The sequence below is a fragment of the Malaya genurostris genome, chromosome 3, assembly GCF_030247185.1.
Source record: "Malaya genurostris strain Urasoe2022 chromosome 3, Malgen_1.1, whole genome shotgun sequence".
NCBI lineage: Eukaryota > Metazoa > Arthropoda > Insecta > Diptera > Culicidae > Malaya > Malaya genurostris.
The window spans coordinates 174,095,398-174,120,061 of NC_080572.1; the positions used below are offsets into that span (position 1 = coordinate 174,095,398).

General features: G+C 34.3%; 1 protein-coding gene across 5 annotated transcripts in view; it reads right to left on the reverse strand.

The window, feature by feature from the left end:
• Nucleotides 1–454: 454 nt before the first annotated feature.
• The window catches only part of LOC131438139 (uncharacterized), a 324,280-nt gene continuing 300,070 nt past the window's right edge, over nucleotides 455–24,664 (reverse strand). For 4 of the 5 annotated variants that reach the window (XM_058607960.1, XM_058607959.1, XM_058607958.1 and 1 more), the window contains 3 exons: nucleotides 24,500–24,623; nucleotides 18,115–18,593; nucleotides 455–5,227 (listed from right to left, as the gene is read on the reverse strand). In XM_058607960.1, coding sequence (XP_058463943.1) covers nucleotides 18,120–18,593; nucleotides 24,500–24,623 — 598 coding nt within the window. In that variant the 3' untranslated portion in view covers nucleotides 455–5,227; nucleotides 18,115–18,119. The remainder of the gene's footprint in view (nucleotides 5,228–18,114; nucleotides 18,594–24,499; nucleotides 24,624–24,664) is intronic. The other variant, XM_058607961.1, reaches the window with a different exon arrangement.

Consider the following 24,664-nt stretch of genomic DNA (forward strand, 5'->3'; position numbering starts at 1 on the left):
CTTATCTGAAGCTAAATCGACCCACCTACTAGAAACAATTCAGATTCAGATCTGATACAAATAGAAACGTACTATTCATAAATACTGCATCCGAAACGATATAACGATATGCTCATTGTATCTCTTTTCTGTAGCATTCCGATAGATCCCACACAAAATACTTTTATTTGCCATACCAGCACTCAACGTCAGTTCTCCTCTTCGATGGAAGAAACTGCACGTGGAAATAACGATGCTTTAGCCTTAAATGATACTTGACTGGTTTTATGTGCTACAAATCGATTACGTACTTGTTTACGACTTTTCTCGCCGAGAAGCGTGCTTCAAATTCATCTTTCGGAGTACTTACCTGTTTTGCTACAAATGCATTTCCGACTGATTTTTGCGCTTTTTGGTTTCGGTGCACCGCTGAATAGAACGAGTTCGGACCAATGAATGAGTACCGCATGAAGGATCATCTTAACATTTTATTGGCCATAATGGTAACTAACTTTTCCTTCCTAACATTAAGATTTGAAACTTATGTCAAGTTTGCAATAATAGGATTTTGGTAATTTGCTCACAGGTCGGTACATTAAATTTACGATATTATCTTGTTTATTTGGGAATACGAGGGCACAAAGTGTTTTCTTGTTATAATATATTATGTATTTGGCATTTTGGATCATTTTTCGTTTATCCTAGTCAATCGTCAACAGAGTTTTAGAGCTCATAGAAAATATTTTCATCGCTTTCTCATTATCAAACAAACATATTTTCGCAGGGAGTAAAGCTCCCATTATAGATATTTCTTTGTAGAACATGGTATATAACATGAATAATATTTTTATATTCGACTACATTATTACTTTCATTTCACTGCATAGTAGGGCGAACTGTTGTACATAGTGGCAATTATTTGAGTTTTTCTGATGGCAATTCCTCTGAGAGGGGTTATTGTTTCTTTGTAGAATGAAAAAAGGAAAAAAAATGCAACATATTTTCTGAGCAATTTTATCGCATGCTTTTGGTTTTAACTTCCATGAACAAATTTTTTCTCATTAACAAACCTATGAACTTTGTCCGAGAATGCACAGCTATGTGGCCAATTCTGTCGTTTGCAAGTTATCGGAAGTTTGTATGCAGTTGAAGTTGTCTATTTGCGTAGAACTAAGATTTATTTTTCATTTCTTTGTTATCTCTTTTCTTTCTTGCAGTAAGGATGATGGAGGAAACTTTATCAAAATAAATTAAATTTGCTGATAAAGTTTCAGGGCGTAATGGAACAACAAGGATTGAAATGAGTTTTTTGCCTAACTAAAAAACTTTTAAATAAACCTCCTTTTACTTTGTTTCTTGGCTCTATATTGTTTTTTTTTTCTTCCTTGTTCGTGAACTACTTCCTTATTCGTGAAGTGAGTTCCTTCATACAACATTCGAAATAGTTTAACCGTGTGGATGACAGTCCATATATGTATTTGGTTGTTAATTAGTGGTTGGAATGAAATCAACTATATTTTATTTAAAGAGTGCCCCAGAAAGTATGGACGTAACCAAAAACCGCTGCCATTTCGCAATGGTTCAGAATCTGTCAATTTTTATGGCTGCGTCCTGTTGTTTACACTCTTCTCTAACCACTTGTGCAGTTGTTTATTCGTTTTCATTAGTTTGTTTCGAAATGCGTGGACTTTCAGCAGAACAACGTCGAAAAATTGTGTACAAATGGTGCACAGAACGCGGACTGTCACTGAGAAAGATAGCAAAAATGGAAGGAGTAAGTGAAAAAGCTGTTCGAGGATAAACAGATAAACCGAAAACGGGTCGAAAAAAGATCCTGCTAATCCTCAGTTGGATAAACGTATACTGAAGGCGTTCGAGCAAAATACCGAGGTTTCAGTTCGGGATGTGGCATAAAAAGTGGGCACTTCGAAGTCAAATGTTCTTCGTGCTAAAGAATCTTCGAATTTATAAGAAGCAGAAACAACCAAAACGTAGTCCGAAACAAGAAGCATCGATCAGGCCGAGGGTTCGAAAGCTGTACAATACGATTCTCGCTGGAAATTTGAACTGCATAATCATGGACGACGAAACCTACGTGAAACTCGATTACATATCGTTGCCGGAACCACAATATTATACGATGCGAGAAGGGCAAGTCTGGTCTGGCAAGCAAATTGTAGGTGCGGTAAGATTACGGAACCTTTCATCACCACTTCTTCAATCAACAGAGAAATATACATCAAGGAATGTTTACAAAAACGAGTACTACCCATGATTCGAAGCCACAAGGATCCTGTTGTCTTCTGGTTAGATCTTGCTTCTTGCCACTACTCGAAATCAACGGTAGAATGGTATACTACCGAAAATGTGACTTTCGTCCCAAAAGACATGAATCCACCAAATTGCCCACAACTTCGACCAATTGAGGAATTTTGGGCATCAATGAAGGCACATCTTAGGAAACATGTCTCGGCAGCCGGAACCATTCAACAGTTTCAAAAAGATTGGAAAATAGTGTCAAAACCTGTCGCCAAGAAGTCTGTACGGAATTTAATGAGGAACATTCGCAAAAAGGTGCGCCAGCTAGTCTACAATGGCTAAGTAGCAAATGTTGAGAATAATATTCTGTTGTTGTAGTCTAATATTATCAGTATATCGAATAAAATTTGAATATCTAACACTTGGGAATTATTTATAGCGAAATGCGTCCATACTTTCTGGGACAGTATTTATTTCGCAACGGAACGGTATTAAAGTCTGGTGGATTGATGGAAACGAACGAACAGTAATAAGCTGACAATCGTTGGAGACGGAGAATCATTCCGCGAGTTAAATTAACTTCTAATTGAGTATTTTTGTTTTGGTAAAAAATCGCAATTTTCCGCATAGGAGGAAGCTGCGGGTTCGAGCCCTGTCTCTATGGTAATATATTCGCAAGTTTTCATTTCAGCTATTACGTTCTTTAGTCTATTTCCAGTCTAATTTTTTTGTCGAATATTGATGAAAAATGTGTGAAATTATCTTCCCAGGAATTGGTTTTATATTTCGATAGTTATTTTACGGTATCATTTCATTAGTAGAGTCAATCTATCGAACAGAGATATAGCCGATCTCAAGAAACCCCTAATTCTCAAATATAATTACAAAATAAAATTAGGCCACGATAACTTCGTCGAAGCCATTTCACCGAAAATCTCATTCAACCGAATGCTTTTCCACCGAATGCAATTTCGAAGAAAGGGTTATCCGTTGAACCATACAATTGCTGTTGTATTGTATTGCAAATAATTTCAAAAGAAGAAATATGAAAAATGTTGGTATTAACGCCAGTGTTGTTGATCTGATTAAATTACTTCCTCATGTACTCTCTTGATTGAATTTTCCAGGTTTACTTATGATCCTTTAAATGGAAACAATCATTTTACGAAAGGTGCCACTCAAGCTAAATGTTTAACAATATTACATTGCATTTACTTTCGTTTTATCATATTCAAATATTAGGCAATTGAATTTTCAGTTAAGTAATTATTTTCTTCTAAAAGACTCTTTAGGTATAATGGTTCATTTGTGGGAACAGCTTTCGGTGAAATGGCTTTCGGGGAAATGGCTTTCGGCGGAACGACTTTCGGTGAAATGACTGCCGAGAAATTCATTTCCATTCAAATTATCATAGAGTGTACAATCGGATATTGTCTTGACAATGCTTATTTCCATGTATTTCATTTCTCTAGGAATTTAAAACGAACATTGAATCATGATTACATGCCGTGAATAAAAAGAACCAGGTAAATTTATTTCTCTTCTTTCTGATAGCAACACTGCGATATCTTAATAAACAGGACCAAGATGAAAATGAAACATTATATTCTATAATAACACCCTCTCCAGTTTTCAGTTACACACTAATGTTATACCATCCATTCCAATTACCTCAGCAGAAGCAGTTTCTCGCAGCAAGTGTATCAACTCACAAAGTCCAGTTTAAGATTCCTAAACTCGAAAATTAGATACGCCAACTGGTGTCCTGAACGAAGACATAATGAGGAAGTGAAAGTGGAAGGAAATAAGCTGTTACTATGACACCTGTGCAATGGAAGAGTGTAATTTGTCTGTCTGTTTCTGTTGAGCGAGTTGATTGAGTAACGTTCAAGACAGGTGTTCGAAAGTATCGATTTCGCTCCTACCAACCATTAGAATGTTTCACTTTTCGTAAGTTTTGGGACGCATATTGGTCAAACGCGTTTCGGACTGAAAATTATTAGCAGCTATAATATTTTTATGTTATCGTAAGCTCCATTCATCTCTTTAGTCCTTTTTTTTTTAATTCAAGAAAATCTTCAATTGTTCCCTTTTGATTAATTTTCATTCTAGCAAAATATTCGACCTAGCTTAAATCCAATGCGCTAATAATAATTTTCGTTATATTTTCATCGGTGATGCAATAAATTCCTCATCCTACTTTTTTTACTATATCCGATCCGATCAAGTTATTATTGATAACAATATGAATAAATTAATGTAGGTTTTGCTTTGTCGTACTTCTAATTTAACAGAACAAAAAAAAATCACTCCCGAAGAGCACGCTCCATCGTTTTCCTATTTAATACATACAATCAGGAATGCGTGGGAATTATCGAATTCGCAAGACCAGCTATGAATAGAAGGCAGTGACCTTCAAGCCGACTAGCGTTGCGTTTCAATGGATTCCCATGTTAGCTGTAGCAGAATTGAATCGTCTATCCATCTGTTGGATAGATTTGCTTTACTTTCGGCTAGCAGGATCCTCGTATTCCTTGAAAGGAAAAAAACACAATGTTGACCCACACGACGCGTGGTTCGCATTCATACCGAGACCAATGTTCGTAGCGTAGGCGAAGTAATCCACTTAAAACTAATGGATCAGATCGTAGAACGTGACTTTGGCGCTAGTCACGTGCTTTCTACACCCGGGAATTTAGCAGCACGATTTCGATGCTGGGGAGGTGAAAGGAAGTTTATCGAAAGGAAATGGTTATCTTCTATCTATTCGTTTGTGTTGAGCTGCGATCTTTTCGGATTCGATCGTTTTTGCGTAATAGACGAGCCAAAAGCAGCAAGACAAATAAAATGATGTTAGCAGTCTTCGTTAATTTTGTTGGTTCCTCCAGCGTGAAAGAAAGCACCATCGCAGCTGCTTTTATTTCTTGCCAGAATGCCATCTTTTGTGGGAGTATTATGGATGGGAACGAATATTTTGGTGGTCGCTTGTCTGAAATGAAATTGGGAGGAGAACATAGAACGTTTTATTATTTCAAGAAAAAAATGATTCGTTTGAATGGATTTTTTTTGTGCAACTAATAAAAAATAGACGTACAGACAAAATCAAGGTATGAATACATTATTGGTCCTGAAAAGTATTTTCGTCTTAGCGATAGCGAAATGCTATAAGCGTAGAGTAACTGGCACTATTTCCAGAATTTGTCATGCTGATGCACGTTCTCTAGGAAGCACATTTATAAATATTAATGAGCATACCGTCAAACTACAGACTCATGTACAAACCTTCAGTTTTCAAAATCGTGTCATTGAAAATTCGTTTAAGTTATCTTCGCACACTGACATCAATGTCTGTACATCGAGTAAATCTACGATGCGAAAAGTCAAGAAAATTTATTTTTCTATTATTCAGTTCGCCGTTTGCGTAGCTTGGCATTTATGCATACGTAATAAACTCCTAAATATTTGTACTTTGCTTGTGCGGAAGGATGATGGAACATTTTATATAGTAAACTAATGTTAACAATTTACAAGTTTTCCTTCCGTTCAACGAAGCTTGAGAAGGAGATTCTTTTGAGCACTCTTGAAACTCTTGTATTTATTTTAACAACTGACGATAATTATTTTTAAAAGGTACTCTCACACAATAATCGCTTTAAGAAGTCTTTTAAAATATTTCTAAGGAAGATGTGATAATCACACTGTGATTAGAAGATCGACAATTGATACAAGTGGCACCAAAAATCTGTGGATCGTTTTGGTTTCGCTAACGAACTCGTGTTACTGTGATTCGTAATTTTGAGATAATGATGAATGCATACTTTGAATTGGAAGTCGACACAAGGCGGATTTGGAAGACGTTTTGATGTGGAACACATTTTTTTTTTCCACCACACCACCAAGCTTCAGTTTGGAGCCCCCTGGTAGTGGACGCAACTAGTCTCAGCAGAAAACAAGAAACAAATAAACACTGGCAATAATAATACTAGAAATACAAATTTAATTTTGCTTCAAAGTGCGCTGAGATTCTATTTATTCATGGTTTGATGTGCAATTTATTATTGACATAAAGTGGAGTCCCAGTGGAAAAGATTTCCTTTTAAGGGATCCACTATTTTATTACTACGCTATGTTGGAAAGAAAGTACAAATATATTAGGAAATTAGTTATTAATATGAAATACTGTTGACGATAAATACATTACATTATAACACAAAAAACTACATAGTTAAATATCTCGTTCAGTCTGTGCTTAAAATGGTACTTTAGTTTAGCCGCAAATGTGGCACGATTGTTTATTCCTCGTATATCAGGCGGAAGTGCATTATATTTAGTTGGACCAACAAAAAGGATCCGTCTTTGACCAAGGCTTATAACTGCTCGAACACGAAACAAATTGTTACTACGGCGTGTTGTTCTAGAATGGGATATAGTTGGAAACTGTAGGTTATGGTGAACTGTGGAGTTATGCAAATTATCATGGATAAATAGCAACGTTTGGACATCACATCAGTATGTTATTAGTAAAACATTATGGTTTCTGTCAGAGTATAATAAGAGACTCGAGAATAGTAAGGGTTTATTGAAAAAGATTTTTAGGCATCTGTTTTGTAGAGTTTGGAGTTTCTTCAGATAAGAACTAGCGGCTCGCCCCCACACCGATACCAAGTAGGGTAAGGGCTCCCTATTTCATCTGAGCTCCTATTTCCATCTCATCCCTTCACCTCATTACTTTGAACATGAATAATATTTTACAACCTACCTGAACCAAACATTGAAATGTTTTAAAATGATTATAAAAGCTATTGTCACACTTTCCCATTGAAAGAAATGGTTTCAAATTTTTCGTTTATCGTTTTTTTCATTAAAAATAAACTCACTTTTCAATTTAGGACACATTTTCGTCTCAAGATTTACAGTTCGTCATGTTTCTGATTATCTACTAATCGATTCGTCTCAAAACATGATCACTTTTTCGCACAATTACACTACCATTGAATGCTGGATGACTTCATAATTAGTAATGATCACTTGCCACTTGTTTAATTAACGATTTAAAACTTCAAAAACTACCCGACAAACAATAAAAGTCTTTTAAAATATGAGATGAAAGTTTTTCACTTAGTTCACTTGATTGCGCTTTGTTTTCATCTTATTTGGTTTTGCAAAGTTGCCAAGTTATCTCATATTGTTAAAAAAAATAAATTGTTTTTCTTCTTCAAATTATTATCAAAAAGTATGTTTTTGGTATCCGTGACATTAGTTTAATTGTATTATTGATATTAATATTTAAATAAAGCTGTTTTGGCTTCGAATATTACCAGAAAGAGCGTGTTAATTACTAATGAAATAACCATTGTGGCAAATCTAGTAGCACTGGTTTCATTCCGCTATACGCCAACATAACGCTGTGAAGTGTGTGTGAGTGTTTCATCGGCTGTGCACAAAGATGCCAGATGTTTTCGTAGAAAATATGTATTACTTTGCATATAAAGTCTATATCTGTTCTATTTGTTTTCACTAATAAAATGATGTTAAAAGATGTCCCATTAATTAGATAATTCAACGAGTAAATTTTTTACCAATAATAATAATGTGGGAAAATCCTGGTGGGTACGGTTGTATCGTTTGAGTTGTATATGTGGCAGCGGTAAGGCAGTCGGTCACCAGAATGTCTGCAAGCCATATTTTTCCAGCTGGCGGCGTTTAGTCAGCCATCTGGCAGCCGCATACGCATGGGTGAGAGTGTAATAGTGGAATATTTTGTTTTGATTGCTGTCGCCATTGCTAATTTATAGGATGAATAAAGGATCAACGATAGGATGGATAAAAATCCATTGAGATGGAATTAGGAGCAGAGTAGTGAACACATCATAAGTGTTTTTAGCTGTTTTATGAATATTAGTTAAATTTTCAAGCAATGTGAATCAATTCTCAACGTGGAGCAAGGCGAATGAAGCAGTAATATAAAATAGTTATAGTGATTTTAGTGGCTAAATCGGGGTTTGAAGGCGACGTCCTTACAAATGAGATGAAATAGGGAGCCCTTACCCTAGTTGAGCTGTGAATTGATGTAAGCAAAATAAAAATTTAACAGAACACGCTGGGGAACAAAGGACTTGACTCTCCATAATATACCGCAGTACGACGCCACGTGCTTGGCAACAAACTTTATGTGGTGAGCCCAGGTTAATGTGGGGTCGAAATATATGCCCAGATACTTGAAATAGTCAACTTTTTCAATAATATTGTGTCCGAGCTGGGGATGATTATGCGTTGGTATAATTTTCCTTATGGAATCCTTAATGATAATAAGTTCGCATTGAAATATTGATCAAGAGTTCTTGAATCACTTTCCATTGAGTTAATAATAGCTGTGCCGTCGGCGAATAGTCGTGGAGTTCCTTTAAGATGTAAATTACCTATATCATTAATATATAAAAGAAGCAATAGTGGTCCAATATTACATCCTTGTGAAACACAAATGTTTATTGGAGCAAGGTTGCTGCTGTCACCTTCGATGGATACAAAGTGTTTTCTATTAGTCAAGTAACTACGGATAATTGAATTAGCAATGCCCCTGATCCCATAGCAATCGAGTTTGTCCAAAAGTATACTATGATCTAATGTGTCAAAAGCTTTTTTAAGGTCTAAAAATAATGCACCAACTATATTTTGACTATCGATCTCGCTTATAATTTCGTCAACTAATTCAATTATAGCGGAATGTGTGCTATAACCTTGTCTGAAGCCATATTGGAATTTAAAGAGGATATTATGCTTACTTAGGAATTCGATAAGTCTAGTGACTAGAAGTTTTTCAAATATTTTGTTGAATACGGACAATGAAGATATAGGACGGTAATTATTACAATCACAACGGTCACCCGATTTGAACACAGGAATGACTTTAGCCACCTTGAGGTAATCAGGGTAGTAACCGGTCTAAATAATTACGTTAAAGCACTGAGAGAGTATTTTAGCGAATGCAAATGAATTATGTTTTAGTACACTGACTGAGACGTTATCAGGGCCGTTACTCCTCTTATTATTCAAATCTTGTATTAACAGTATCACTTCATTCACAGATGAAGGATTTAGAAAAATAGAATCACAAACACGACGAACGTTAATTATTGGACAAAAAGATGAGTTTACAGGACCAGTCGGTGTTGAACAGTCGTTCGCACCGCACGCGTATAGCTCTTGGCTCCTGGAATTTTTTTCTGGCTACCTAGAGTTTCATTGATTCAAGGCTTCAGTCTTTTTCAAGGCTACCTGAATCACTAACAGTATTTTTAAAGACTAACAATTAGTCAGCCTTTCTCAAGGCTATACAAAGAGTGATATTAGAGTAACTAAGTGATACAAAGAGTGATATTAGAGTGACTAAGTGATACAAAGAGTGATATTAGAGGGACTAAGGAATTATCCAGCCTTTTTAAAGGCTAGCTAGGAGTCTAATCGAAGACTAATATAGCCTACTTAATTTAATTTAAAATTTCATTCATTTCAAAAATGCCTGCGTCCAACCGGAAAGGCAACAAGCCTAAGGCTAAAAATAATTCAATACGGAATAAATCACAATTCGTTATTCAACATTTTTCTAATAACATTCACGATCTTATAGAATCTGAATGTAAAAATAAAAGACAACGGACAGAATTCCCTTCCGTTGATTCTATGCCGTCTACTAGCAATATTTACGAGATTCTTCCTGAATCCGATTGTAGCGACATAGAAGAAAATTCTCCTAAAATTCCCAAAATGGACGCTTGTCGTTCTGGGAAGAAACATCAAACTATGCCACCAGTGACGGTGATGATTTCCGACTTCAAAGCATTCCGTACTGAGCTTTCTACTTTTCTCCCTGAAGTAAAAGTCTCATTTCAAATCGGACGAAGAGGAGAATGTCGAGTCCTGGTTGATGGATTGGAAGATTACGAACGTCTTATTCGATATTTGTCCGAAAAACTTCATAAATTTTATTCATATGGTATAAAATCAGACAGACCCTTCAAGGCTGTCTTGAAAGGCTTATCAAATGATCAAAGTATTGATGAAATTAAAAATGAACTAAAAGCATTGCTTGGTTTTGCCCCTTCCCAAGTAATACTTGTGAAAAAAAGAGCGAATGGTACTTCTAAAACACGCTCTGGAATTTCCCATGAACTTTACCTAATACACTTCAATCGAAGTGATGTAAACAATTTGAAAACTTTAGAAATAGTACGTTTCTATTCCCACATTAAAATTCATTGGGAACATTATAAACGGCATAATCGTATTGCAAACTTAACGCAATGTCGTCGTTGCCAAGGCTTCGGCCATGGAACCAAACATTGTCATGTGGATATACGGTGTTTGAATTGTGGTAAATCGCATTTGAAAGACGTTTGTCCAATGAATGAAACCACTGATAAATTTTCATGTTCAAATTGCAATGGAAATCATAACTCCAATTATTTGAAATGTTCTGTCAGGGAAAAAATTTTAAACGCTCGTTCGTTTAGACAACAAGTCAAATCAACGACCTTAAATTTACAGAACATACCTGAAAATCAAAAAGCCGTTACAAATGCCACGCCTAATTCTTCTAAGGCACTGATTTCTTCGAATTTAAAACAAAAAACAGGTACGCCTGCCAATTCGTCTTCTAACGAAAACAATTTATTGACAGGTAGATCGACCTCGACATCATCTTCTTCTAATGTCAGTTATGCTGGTATATTAGGTAGAAATCTACCACCTATTTCTTCTAATGTAAATAATTCTAACGAAAACAATTTATTAATAGGTACACCGGCCAAATCTAATGGCAATCTACCTACAAATATTCCTTCAAAGCCATTCGCTCCTTTGAATGAAGTCGATTTAGGCGATATAACTGAAAATAAAATGATCTACCTACAAGATCAACTTTTTCAAATGATCATCAAAATGAATTTGACTTCATCACTTTTTGAAGCATTTCAAATCGGATGGCAATTTGCAAATAATATTATAATGAATTTAAAATTTAACAGTGATGTTAAATAATTATTTGAAAATTTTAAATTGGAATGCTCGATCTTTGAAATCGAGTGAAGATGAATTTTATAATTTTCTCAAAGTTCACAAAATTCATATTGCCATTGTGACAGAAACTTTTCTTAAACCAAATGTCAAATTGAAAAGTAATCCACATTATGTGGTTCATCGATTTAACAGGTTTACTGGAATGGGTGGTGGAGTTGCCATTTTTGTCCAACGGCAAATTAAACATCGAATTTTACCTTCTTTCAATACTAAAGTTATTGAAAGCTTGGGAATCGAAGTTAAAACCATTCATGGAATTTATTTCATCGCTGGAGCATATTTGCCATTCCAATGCACCGGCGAACAATTAAATTTCTTTAAAGGCGATTTGCAAAAACTTTTGCAAGATATCGATCGAAATTTGTCGTAATAGGGGACTTAAATGCTAAGCATGTCCAGTGGAATTGTAGGCAAAATAACAGTAAGGGTAAAATACTTCATAATCAACTCTCAGCTGGTTACTTCACAGTTCTTTATCCCAGTAATCCTACTTGTTTCTCTTCCGTGAAAAACCCGTCTACAATTGATCTGGTTCTAACAGATCAAAGTCACATTTGTAGTGAACCGATAACACATGCTGACTTTGACTCAGATCATCTTCCTGTAACATTCAGACATTCCAATGAAGCTATAATTAATCCAATTTGTTCTATATTCAACTATCATAGAGCTAATTGGTTGGATTACAGATCTCACATTGAAAATCATGTGGATCATGAAACTATTTTCGAAAATTCTGCGGACATCGACACAGCAATTGATAGTTCGAATCATTACATTATCGAAGCAAGAAATCTTTCAGTTCCCAAAGCTCAAACTAAATTAAATTCTCCTATCATCGATGACAATCTTTAACTGCTCATTCGGTTGAAGAATGTTCGTCGACGACAATATCAACGTTCTCGTGATCCTGCTATGAAAAACATAGTTAAGGATTTACAAAAAGAAATTAAACATTTACTCTTTTGCGAAATGAAAATTTCGCTAATGAAGTTGAACAAATTAAACCATATTCTAAACCTTTCTGGAAACTTTCTAAGGTTCTTAAGAAACCTCAGAAACCAATTCCTGCTCTCAAGGAAGGAAATCAAATACTTCTTACAAATGGCGAAAAAGCTCAAAAACTTGCTCAGCAGTTCGAGTGTGTCCAAAATTTTAATTTGAACGAGTCCTATTGAAAATGAAATCTCACTGAAATATTATCATATTTAAACTCAAGTGTTATTACAAGATGACATTATTGAGACGAATTTTGATGAAATTAAGTCAATTATTAGGAAACTTAAAAGCATGAAGGCTCCTGGTAATTATGGAATTTTTAATATTCTTATTAAAAATCTTCCCGATTTTGCCTTGAGACTCCTGGTTAAAATTTTCAACAAGTGTTTTTCATTAGCTTACTTCCCAAAAAGATAGAAAAAAACGCTAAAGTAATTCCTATCCTCAAACCTGATAAAAACACAGCAGAAACATCAAGTTATCGTCAAATTAGCTTACTTTCTTCTATCAGTAAACTTTTTGAAAAAATTATCTTGTTGAGAATGATGTCTCATATAAATGAGAAATCAATTTTTTTCCAGAGCAGTTTGAATTTCGTCATGAACATTCAACTAATCATCAACTTGTCAGAGTAACGAACATGATAAAAGCAAATAAATCTTCTGAGTTATCCACTGGAGTTGCCCTTTTAGACATAGAAAAAGCATTCCACAGTGTTTGGCACAAAGGTTTAATAGAAAAATGTCTGATTTCCAGTTTCCTATTTATTTGATCAAAATGATTCAAAATTGTTTAATTGATCGTACTCTTCAGGTCAGCTATCAGAATTGTAAATCTGAATTGCTACCCGTACGAGCAGGTGTTCCGCAAGGGTTCGAGCATAGAGTATAATATTTTCACCTATGATCTTCCAAATCTGGTGGTTGTCAGAAATCGCTATTCTGTAACAACACAAGTCTGTTAGCCACAAGTAGAAATCTAATGTACAAAGAAGCTTAAATATTTTCAGTGATTATCTGTCAAAATGGAAAATTAAACCAAATGCAGCAAAAACGCAATTAATTATTTTTTCTCATAAGCCAAGAGCTTCTTTTCTTAAACCAAACAATAATCACATTCTCAAATTGAATGGCTTGGAATTGACATGGTCTGATCAAGCTAAATACTTAGGTTTAACGTATGACAAAAAACTCACTTTCAAGGATCAAATTGAAGGAATCCAGGCAAAGTGTAATAAATATATTAAATGTTTATATCCTCTTATAAACAAAAATTCTAAGCTCTGTCTAAAAAACAAATTGTTAATTTATAAACAAATTTTCAGACCAGCCATGCTTTATGCAGTACCAATTTGGTCAAGTTGTTGTTCCACCAGGAAGAAAACGCTTCAAAGGATTCAGAATAAAATTCTGAATATGATTTTGAAGCGTCCTCCCTGGTTTAGTACAAATGAGTTACACAGACTCACAAATATAGAACAATTAGATGTAATGTCACATAATATTATAAGCAAATTCCGACAAAAATCAATGCAATCTTCAATTGAATCGATTCGCTCTCTGTATTAGTTAGTAAGTTAGTATATAAGTTCCTTTTCCCCATTACACAATACAAGTAGGTTTAGAATTTTCCCTACACAAACATCTCAGAATAGCGGAAGCAAATTATTTCTTCATGGTAATAACCAAATCATATATATATATATATATATATATATATATATATATATATATATATATATATATATATATATATATATATATATATATATATATATATATATATATATATATATATATATATATATATATATATATATATATATATATATATATATATATATATATATATATATATATATAATAGGGCTGAAAAGTCACCACTTGTGGCTGAACACCCAATTTAAATATTAATAATTTAATTTTAACTCATATTCCAATAAATAGTTATTAAAAAAATGAGTTTACAGGAATAGCTTTGGCTAATTCGTTAACGATATTTGAAAAGAATTTGTTGAAAATATCACTAACTTCCTTGTTGTCAATAATGTTGTTGCCTCTATCGATCAAGCGTATTTTATCCTTTTCTTTTGTTAGTCCGAACGTAGATTTAAGACGTGTCCAAAATTTCGAATGAGGTACGTTAGTGAGAAGGTTTTCGCAATGACTTTTTTTATTCGCCTTTTTCATGGAATCGACCTTTTAAGAGATATGTGATAGCATTTGTTTGAGAAGGTGATCTCGGGGGCTTGCCTTAATACGTTTGAGGTAATTGCTGTTTATTTTCACTAGTGTCCATAAATCAAAGGTCATCCAGGGGCAATGACTACCTTTCACTGTGACTGTTTTAGTTATTATTCTTGTATGTTGTTGGAGTAGCGAGTTATATACGAAAACTATAGATTGGAGAACTGTTTCAGCATTCTCAATGACATCAATACTACTAATAAAATTGAAAAAATCAAGATTTACCTGACGATAGTTTATGATTTTTTTCGTTAACGTCATAGGTTCTTTATCAGCCAGTATTTTGAAAGTTGTTAAGATTTGAGAGTGGTCACTTAGTTCATTAAATATTGTGTCGTTGCGAATCCTATTAACGTCGTCAAGTTTACAAATAATATGGTCAAGTATATAGTCGTTAATTGGTCTTGTTTATTTTCTATATAGGGGTGTAAATCAGAAACTCAAGGAAAAATACACGTAGAAATGTGGTCAGGTTTTAAACACTTGCAGCTCAGTCTATTTGGTATCAATTATTTATATTATTTCATCATTTGGTTGGAAATATTCCTAAGGTTCGATTTAAATGAATCAAGCCACGTATTTTCAATTACATATGATTGAAATTTTGATTAGTAGCAAGCAGTGTTCTATTTTCTGCTTAAAATCTCCGACATACCAGATTTCCCTGCCATAGACGACGGTTTTGAATGAGTAAGCATCGCTCTGATTGATCAATCGATGCCAAAGCGAAGCTGTTGGAAGCACGCGAATCTATAAATAGAAGCTAACGTTTCAGTCCTACGCGTAGCACGATAGAGATAGGTTGTTGCTAGACAGCAAGACAAAAAGTGCCATAAAAAGATTTTTAAGCTTTAATTGCTATGCTCTGATCTTGTGTCATGCAGGCTGGGATGAAATTCCACGTTATGTCGTTTCGCCTGAGAATTTGTCTAATACCCGAGGGTAAATTTAGAGTGCTTAAGATTGATTTCTAATTTATATAAGATGAACTCGATTGATAATGAGAAACAGTTTATCGATTCAACCGAAATCGCAGAATGATAGAGAGTTATTTTTATAGCGTTAAGTCTATAAAAATAACTGCTTGCATACAAAACTTGAACACAAGCTTGGCGAAGAGAAGCTTAAATATCGAAATCCGTATGGCATGTATGTACAAAAATATAATTGCATACATTTGGGATATTGGTGTAATTTAGTCGGCTATAAAACAAATACAAATCAAGACAAACAATGTTCGGTGTTGGTTCCTAATTAAGATCAATTTAAGCAGACTCTCGTGCAATTGCGGTATGACGATTGATTGAACTGTTTGATTGTAGATCATTAGAAATTTTGGTTGCCTTGTTCCACATCAATGGCTCGAACAACCCCATGGGGCTGATCCTTGTAGCTTTTAAGATAGTAACGGGTGACCCAATCATGAATCTATGCATTTGAGTCCGAGACTAAATAGTCGACTGTGTGCTTCAAAGCGAGCCAAATCCAACAAAAGGACAAATAAACGGTTTTTAATTCCAATGCATAACATTCCCCTGAATGACCAAATCTGAAGCGACCGGTAAATGGCGGGCAAAATAGCTCACGGTTGGCATGTCAGTAAGGGCATTACAAGTCTGCTTTGCGGTTTATGTTGAATTGCTAGATGGCATAACATTTCAATATAAACTGATAAGTTAACTAAGGATTTGTAGACCTGATTTAACCCCTTATGATTTCTTCTTATTTTCACATGGCAGAAATTAACGTTCTTCGACGCCTGAAAGAGCGGTTGAATGATTCAAAACGCATATTTCGGAGACACCTTCTTCGGTGTGGTAAAATTGCTTCAGGAATTAATTCGATCATATGTTTTTAATCGTTTATTTCAAAATTAATAGAGCATCTCACGAATTTCCAACTCCGAATCGATTATATAAGAATTTACAGATTTCACTGTTATCTACGCCACTTTTCGATAAATAAATACTGTTACCCTCAACACCAGCAGAAAAGATCCAATCCATTGTGATTGAATAATAGAAGGGAAAGAAGTAATCATACCAATTGTTGTTTGTTTGGCTTCCCTGGCACGATACCTTCGTTCGTTAACCACCGTCAACCAATATTTTTAAAGGAAGTTTTCCCATCAGTGCCAATCTGCTCCGTGGCGAGGAAAGAAACTTTATACAGCAACAACAAACAGTATTTTGGATGTAGATGCTGTTCTTCGCGTCGGATCTGGTTAGCTGGGAAGGGGTAAGAGCGAAGAGCTGGAAGTAAATATTCGGCAGTCTCATACTTTACTGGAGATCAAATTAAACTACATTTTCTCACGATTAATTAATGGGTTCGACGCTACTGTAGGACAACGACTTCATGTAACATACACTTGAACTTAAAAAAAAACACGTGAATAAAATTCAGTAAGTATGTAACATACAAACACTACACGCACATAATATGGTAATATGAAAAAATCATAATAGTCGTATGGTTTATAATAGCCGAAATGCTTTGGTAAATTTTAAATGAAAAGATAGTTTTTAAACTCATAGCTTTTGTTCCTCAATCTCTAGGCAGCTGCTTAGCGAGAGAGAAATTTGCAGTTATTTTAATTGCAGGTCAATTAGTTCTAAACTGAGGTGCTATGAGATGTAATGATAAAATAAGATGATAGTTAGCTTTTTTCAATTTATATTTGATTATTTCCTCATTTTATTATGCTATGTAGCTACTCTAGTCCTAACAGTTCCAAGGCAAATTTTGAACTATCTGAAACAACCAAATCTTCTGAACCAAGAAGCACTCAGACTTGGCCATTCCGAGATCTACTTAGATTACATAATTCGTATTTCTCCCGGACAGATTCGTTAGTTTCTCATACAAACACTAAACAAAGCATTGAAACAGCATATTTATATTATTTATTGTTCTGTTTGGTCATTTTTTTTTGTTGATGAATCGCCATATTCGAAAAAGAGACAAAGGACGTGGCTTAGAACATGCATTAAAAAACTGGGTTCAAATTTAAGTTAGAAAAAGAAGCGTGTGAAATAAAGAAAACTACAAACAACTAAACGAAACACTTTCAATGATAGCTCCGCTAACGAACCACCATGTAAGAATAAGCGATGAGGAACGCGTATAAATTGAGCTCACCATATTCTATAGTTTTGAAGATACGAGCATTGGCACGAAAGAAGCAAAATACTTCTTTCAGATAATATTTAAATTCTCAAAAGTTCGAAGGAATAGCAATATAGAAGAAATAAAAACACCTTGTTGAACGAAGTGATAGTTAAGTAAAAAAGTGTTCTGGTAACTGAAAGTAGGAAAAGAGAAACTCCTACAATTGTGGCCTTTTACGACATGGAAATAAGAACTCAGTGGATCTACTCATGGCTACATTCTTGTTGCCACCGGATTACACACGGTCTCTAGACTGGTTATGTCTGGAGAAAGACAATATGTACTACCGATCTCCCATTGGACCCCAGCCCCTAATACACACACATCACTACTCACAGAACACAAATAAAAAATCGATTTCAACGTTTCGTCAAGAAAAACTTACCCGCCTCACACTGCCCAATTGCCATTTTCTTCTAATTTTCCCACTTCTGCTTCTGTTCGCTGCTCCAGTTCGTTTCTATTCTCGTCATTCCATGTCATTTTTTTGCTGCTTACTGAGAATCTGTTGTCTTCATCCGGAGGACCAAGTTCGAGAGGTTCATTGGGTATTGAATATTGGCAATAACCATTGTTTCCATTGTCATCTTGATTTATATCTTTCTCCGGGTTCGTTTCCGCTTCTTCAAGATGTGAATTTGGATTTGTAAAGTTAAGACCAATTCCAGTACTGCTAACTGGCCTTTGGTTCGTATTTACAACTTCGTTGCGTGAATGACAAGTCGCAGTCAAATTGTCAAGGTGACATTGGTTGGGTTCGACAGTGAAGTACGACTGGTTGATGATCGAAGTGTCTTCCAAGTCGCAGGATTTATCCGAGTATTCGGAATAAGAATCAAAGTCATCGCAGTCAAAATACTGGCTCTATTAGAAATAAACAGAAAAGATAAAAAAACGGTTTAAGTAAATTTATGTAATTTTATTTTCGTTGTATATGAATTTAACTGTACATCGAACTCAATCATTGAATTATGTTCGATTTATTTAACTGGAATCATACCTAAATTTGATGCATTTTTTTCATTAGAAATAATTGAGAAAGCACTTTCCATCCTGCCATCAACAATATACATGATTGTACATGATCCGTTTTTACCGTTCTCAACAAGAAAGGTTTTGCAATCACTGTGAAAATTGACTTTCGAACGAAAACTCGGTTGGCTGAATTTCATATACCAATCGAATCAGCTCGTCGTGATAAAATTTCAAGAATGTTTCTTCATAAGTAACCATTAGAGAAAATGTGGATTCGTTAAAACTTGTGAATTAAATTCAATATATTAACACTCCTAACACCAAGCCTGAAAAAGTTCCGCGGAACACCAAGCCCGAAAAAAAGTTGGAACGGTAACTTTGAGCTATCATATCTCAGTTGTTACTTGACCAATTTCGCTAAATTCTACACCCTCGAATTTTGTGAAGTTTGCAGATTATTTTAAGTATGTCATTATTGACGATCTTTTAGGAAAAACTAATGAAGTCTAATTTTTCCCGTTCCAAGTTTTTTTCAAGCTCAATATATGCCCTATCTGCATTCATGCGGCACCTGCATCGCGAATGAGATATTGAGAACTTCAACTTTACCGAGTCATAACTTCGTTGTTATTCAACCGATTTTCGAAATTTGTTCACAATTGGAAAGTTACTACTTCCAGAAATAAAATGCACTGAAAAAAAAGAACAAAAAATAGGATTGTCTACCCAAAGTTATAATGAAAACTGTAAATAGATGACCTCAGAAAAGGGGGGACTTTCTACAATAATCGTAAATATCTCGAAATTCATGACCTATATATTTTTACACATCATTCGATTGCTAGTGATACTATCAAAAGAAAACCTTGAAAATTCGATTAATTTATAAATATATATGAAATTTTCACCACACTTAAACTTTAAAAATAATTAGATTTTTGTATTGGACAAAAGATCTAAACAATTTTTTATGCACAACCCAAACGCAATTGGAAACTACTAAAATTCTGATTTTGTTTTAGGTTTTCCGTATAATCTCAAAAAAGTCGGTGGAGGATCGAAAATCTCAAAATTTCCGAGTTATATTGCATTGCACAGTGGTCCGGATCCTCAATTTAGGGGGACAAAAACATTTGTGGCTTAACCTTATACTTTAGAGCTATGATGTCTTCAAAATAAATGATCAGTGGAAAATAAGCCATATTTTGGTGTACATGGCATTAGGGTGGCTCTTATTATTAGGTTGATTCAAAAATTATTTACCGGATGTGTTGAGATAGATGACTGCACCCTTGAGAAAAATTGTAGAAAAACTTATATCGAGCAGCTTTGCTGAAGACACCATTGTGGTATCTCTCACGGTTTTAGTGACACAGGTATTTTTAAAGAGCAACTTAGGGTGTTCCTCAAAAAATTAGATTTCTTGCTCTAGCATTTTTCTTTTTCTTTTTTCGTATTAGGTACCTTTGAACATCTTTTAGAGTTCGTTAAAACCAATTTTTTGATGACTGGCGCATTTAGGTAGCGTCTTCTGAACCGAAGTTATGAGCAAAACTAGTTCAAAAACATGTTGTTTTTAAACTGCTTTAAAACATTAAACATTTAAACATTTAGAAAATACTTTCGAGCATGTTTATAAAAAAAGTTAAAAAAAAGACGGATGAGATTTTCTTTTAAATTTTTTAAGTTGAGTTCAAACATTTGATTTTTTCATTGATATCAATACTCTATCTTGTAAGGCATTTATTAGCTATATATGAAAATAAGGTATTTTTGTCTTCTAGAGTGTTAAAACTAATTCAGGTGCATGGTTGTTACTCTATTTGAAAACGCTATTACAGAGATTATGTGACTTTAAAAGCAATCGTTTGAATACCTCCTTCAGATTCACTAAACGATTGAAATTCCCTATACTTGTGTATTGATTAATTTCGACTTTCTTGCGCTTCCTCACCAAACGTCGAGATAATGATTCATCTCGATTTTTTTTTTTTGAAATAAAATTGACTCTCTGGGACTTTGAATTTTAAGATTGCCGATATCGAACGTCGAGATTTGGTGTTATCTCGACGTTTCAGGCAATTCTAAAATATTTGATATAAAAAATAAATTTCCGATTTCGATGAATGTTTTAAAAAAAAATTATATGACACCAGATCTTAACGTTTCAGCCCAAGCCAAGATATTTGGTGATTTTTCAAAATGGAAAATTATCAAACATTCACCATTATCTTTACATTTCGTCTTAGACTCGTCATTGCATAGCAGTTTATGTTGAACTGTTATGCCATCTGCAGTTCAACATAAACCGCCGAGGCTAAAACGAAACGTGAACATAATGAAATTGGTTATGTGCCCGATCACAAACAAGGTTGATTCCTTAATAATTTCCAATGCCGGCCGGCACCACTCACCCACCTACAGCTTTACGAAATTAAAGATTATCCCAAAATATTGGCACCCTACTGTTTAATTATAATGGTAGTAGAAATGATAAAAATCCTATCAATGTTTTATGTTTTTGGTTAAAAAGTATTACCCTTTATAGTATGAGTTTTATATACAAAAGTAACATAACTGCTGGGTTTTCGTTCAGTAAAAAGCATTCAAATGGAGAGGTTGTTTTTCGAGACAAAGACAACTGTAAGCTGCAGGTAGATAACCTGTTGGTGCTAATCGCTACTGCAAAGCCAATGTTCGGGGCGATTCCAGTTTTAGAAGTAGCTGGAATAGTGGAACTCATTTCATTGATAAAGATGGCCTAACCGATTTGAAAACTGTTTCATTCTGTAGGTAACACTAGTTCATGCACTACCTTTCATGTTTTTCGAAACTCAAACAAAATGGTTTGAAAAATACCATTTCTTTTTTATATGAGAATAAGAGAGATATGAGAAAGGCATCATTACACAATTAGGTGGATAAAAACAGGTTTTATTTAATTTCGTGAAATATTGCATGCTAAATTCGTAATTCTACTTTATCTGAATTGTGAAACAAGTATATGAATGTACTAAAAGAAAATTCTAATTTCCTAATTCTATACATTCAGAAATAATTCTAAGTCTGTGAAATTTGAGTTTTAATATTCTATCGATTATAATTGATTTCGTTTAGAATCGCGGAAAATTTAAGATATATGTTTTTGTTCCTAATTGCTTGTAAAACAAAAATCAAGCAATGTATTGTTTTTAAATTGTAGTTGGTTTCTTTTGCCATGGGTTGTGCATAAACATTGTTTAGATCTTTTGTCCAATACAAAAATAGAATTATTTTAAGAGTTTTGGTATATTTACCAACATTTTTAAGGTTGTTAGTAAAATCCAAGATTCAGTACTTTTTTGTAAATTTTGTTCATAATAAATTTCCAACTAGCATAATAAAAAAATATATTTCATAAATTTTAACTGTTTTGACTTGATTTTGTTTGGCAAAATTTTTCTAATAATAGAAATTCTCTGTATTTGTACCAAATTTCTAGAGATTCTTTGAACGGATATATAATTTTTTTCATCAATACATTGTTTCTGCAATGATTGCAACATTTTTGAGCAGAAAAATGTACATGTCATCTCTTTAATTTTTGAGGATTCAGTATTATAGGATTACGAGTGTTGAAATTCCCAACCGTCATTTGATGTGACGATGCAAAGAACATGAAACTGTTGCAAATCGTTGTGGGAAACACGTATTCTCTCCTGGCAGCTGCGGAATTACTCTCAGAAAATCAGTTGTCAAAACCCATATCGGTGTACACGAGAACCGCATCTTCCGGTACGCAGTTGCAGCTAACAAGTACTCGTGGTTAATGCCGATTTCTTTGATTATGTTTATCGCTGTCATTATTGTAAGTCTATGTACGTCGAGTACCCGAACAAAAAAAAACTTGGGCTACCGCAAATATTTTTTTATTTAATAATATAAGCTTAAAGAATCACTGCTTAAGCTCTAAGATGCCGAGGGCAGGCCAATACAAAATGATTTGGGCAATGACTCGTTTAAAATAATGACACTAAAATCTAATATCATAGTTATTGCTCATTTTACTATCATTGCTTATTTAGATATTATTTTAGTAAATTTTAGGGCCAACATATATAACAATTTGTTTGGCAAACTGTGGTAATTTCTAGAGAATATCCATAAATTTAATTTATTTATTTAAGAAAATGCAAGGTAAATTCTAAATTTGTATCAAACTCGTTAGAAGGTATAAAATGGGAAAACTTAGTATTATAGTTATTCACCGTTTTTGTGTCATTCATACGGTATGTATCGATTAAAGAATTATATTTTTCGGAACCGTTAATTTTGTTTACTCAAAGATAATTCAAATAGGGCTAAGAGTCATCTCATTAGTTGAGTAGCCATATATTTTTGTCGATTACTCGACTTTCAATCAACAAATTTTTCTCTGATCGGGTTACTATACCCGTTTCGAGCTCCAGATACCGGAAGTAGTTGTCCAAAATTTTTGCATCAATTTCTCATACTAACGATAATTTGAAAGGCATCACTACACGGAAAATAAAAACTACCTATTATTTGACTTCTTTTTACTTAATTTTGAGTACTTCCTTTCATTCGCTCCTTCAATTGTTGTCAAAATACAAAGAGCAAAACCACCCAACAGCGAGAGTTTCGTTCAATAAGCTAAAATTAAATAAACCGTATTAACTTGAAATTGAGTCAATATGACTCAACTATAGAGTAAATATAACTCATCTTTGAGTATTTTTTGCACGTGTCTTACGAAAACTACTTAGAGCCACTTTACCTAAAATTAGGTTATTGAACGAAACCCCCAAATTGGGTGGAATGTACTTAAAATTATGTTGATTTGCGGTTCCGTGTACACCACCATAGATTCAAATCAAATATTTATTGACCACTCATTTCCTCCTACCTGATAGACTCTAAAGGTTGTAAAACTGAACAACATGGATGAAAATACTTGCCTTTGAAAGGAATATTAGTGAATTTACCCCTTTAATCGCAAAACGAGGTACTCACACGTTGACAGTATCACCGGAAGTACTAAAGTTAGGTCTTTAAATGCAGTGCAGAACCACAGAAATAAATTCTCAAATGCGACACATATTAAACTTGATGTGAGTCCGCTCTAGACTCAGTTAACAGACAATGTCTCTCAACTTTGATTCTTTCGAACTGTTTAAATTATGCTCTAACAGCTTCCATTAGGGTTTCCATCTGAGCCAATTAGATGTTTATTTCCAAATTTGAATATTTTATGTTGGCTAAAATCAACTCTGCAAATTCAATGAAGAAATTTTACATCAAAATGCTAATGGCTAAATAATTAATAGGCATGGAAAATTATTATCCATTGGACGGAACCGTCGTGTGCTTCTGACGTGTGCTTCAAAAGTACCGGTGTCTAAATGACTGACATAATGTACCTACGATGTATTCCTGTTTGGAAATGTTCTGGTTGGGTTGGTTTTAACTCAACCCCAGTCGCCGGCCAAACGGAGAAAATTTTGACGCCTCTGTTTGTATGTCTACAATAGCACCAACATCATGGTTTCTGATTTTCTACTAAATGAACAACAGCGGGGATTCTATAATGAATTTTGAAGAGGATTTGAATTTGAAGTGGGATAGCTCGGATTACGGTCTCGGGGGTATGTCGAAAACTGGGTACACTTGAATGTTTATCGAATTCGCTGCTATTCGGTTGATTATGCTATCGACGAAAGGTAGCTGTTGTACATAGAAAATGAACTGAGGATAAATTATGTGTCTTCCCATCATCGAACTCCAATGGAACTGACCTGGCAGTCAATGCATCGACAGCTATCACTGAGAGTGCATTTGATCCCTAGTAGCTGGGCCGCTTCATTGTACAGATCCTTTGTGGTCTTTGCTTCCATTTGTGCTGAGCTATGTTTCTGCCTGCTATAAGGAGTAAATCATTTATTAGAATGAGTCTCACCATT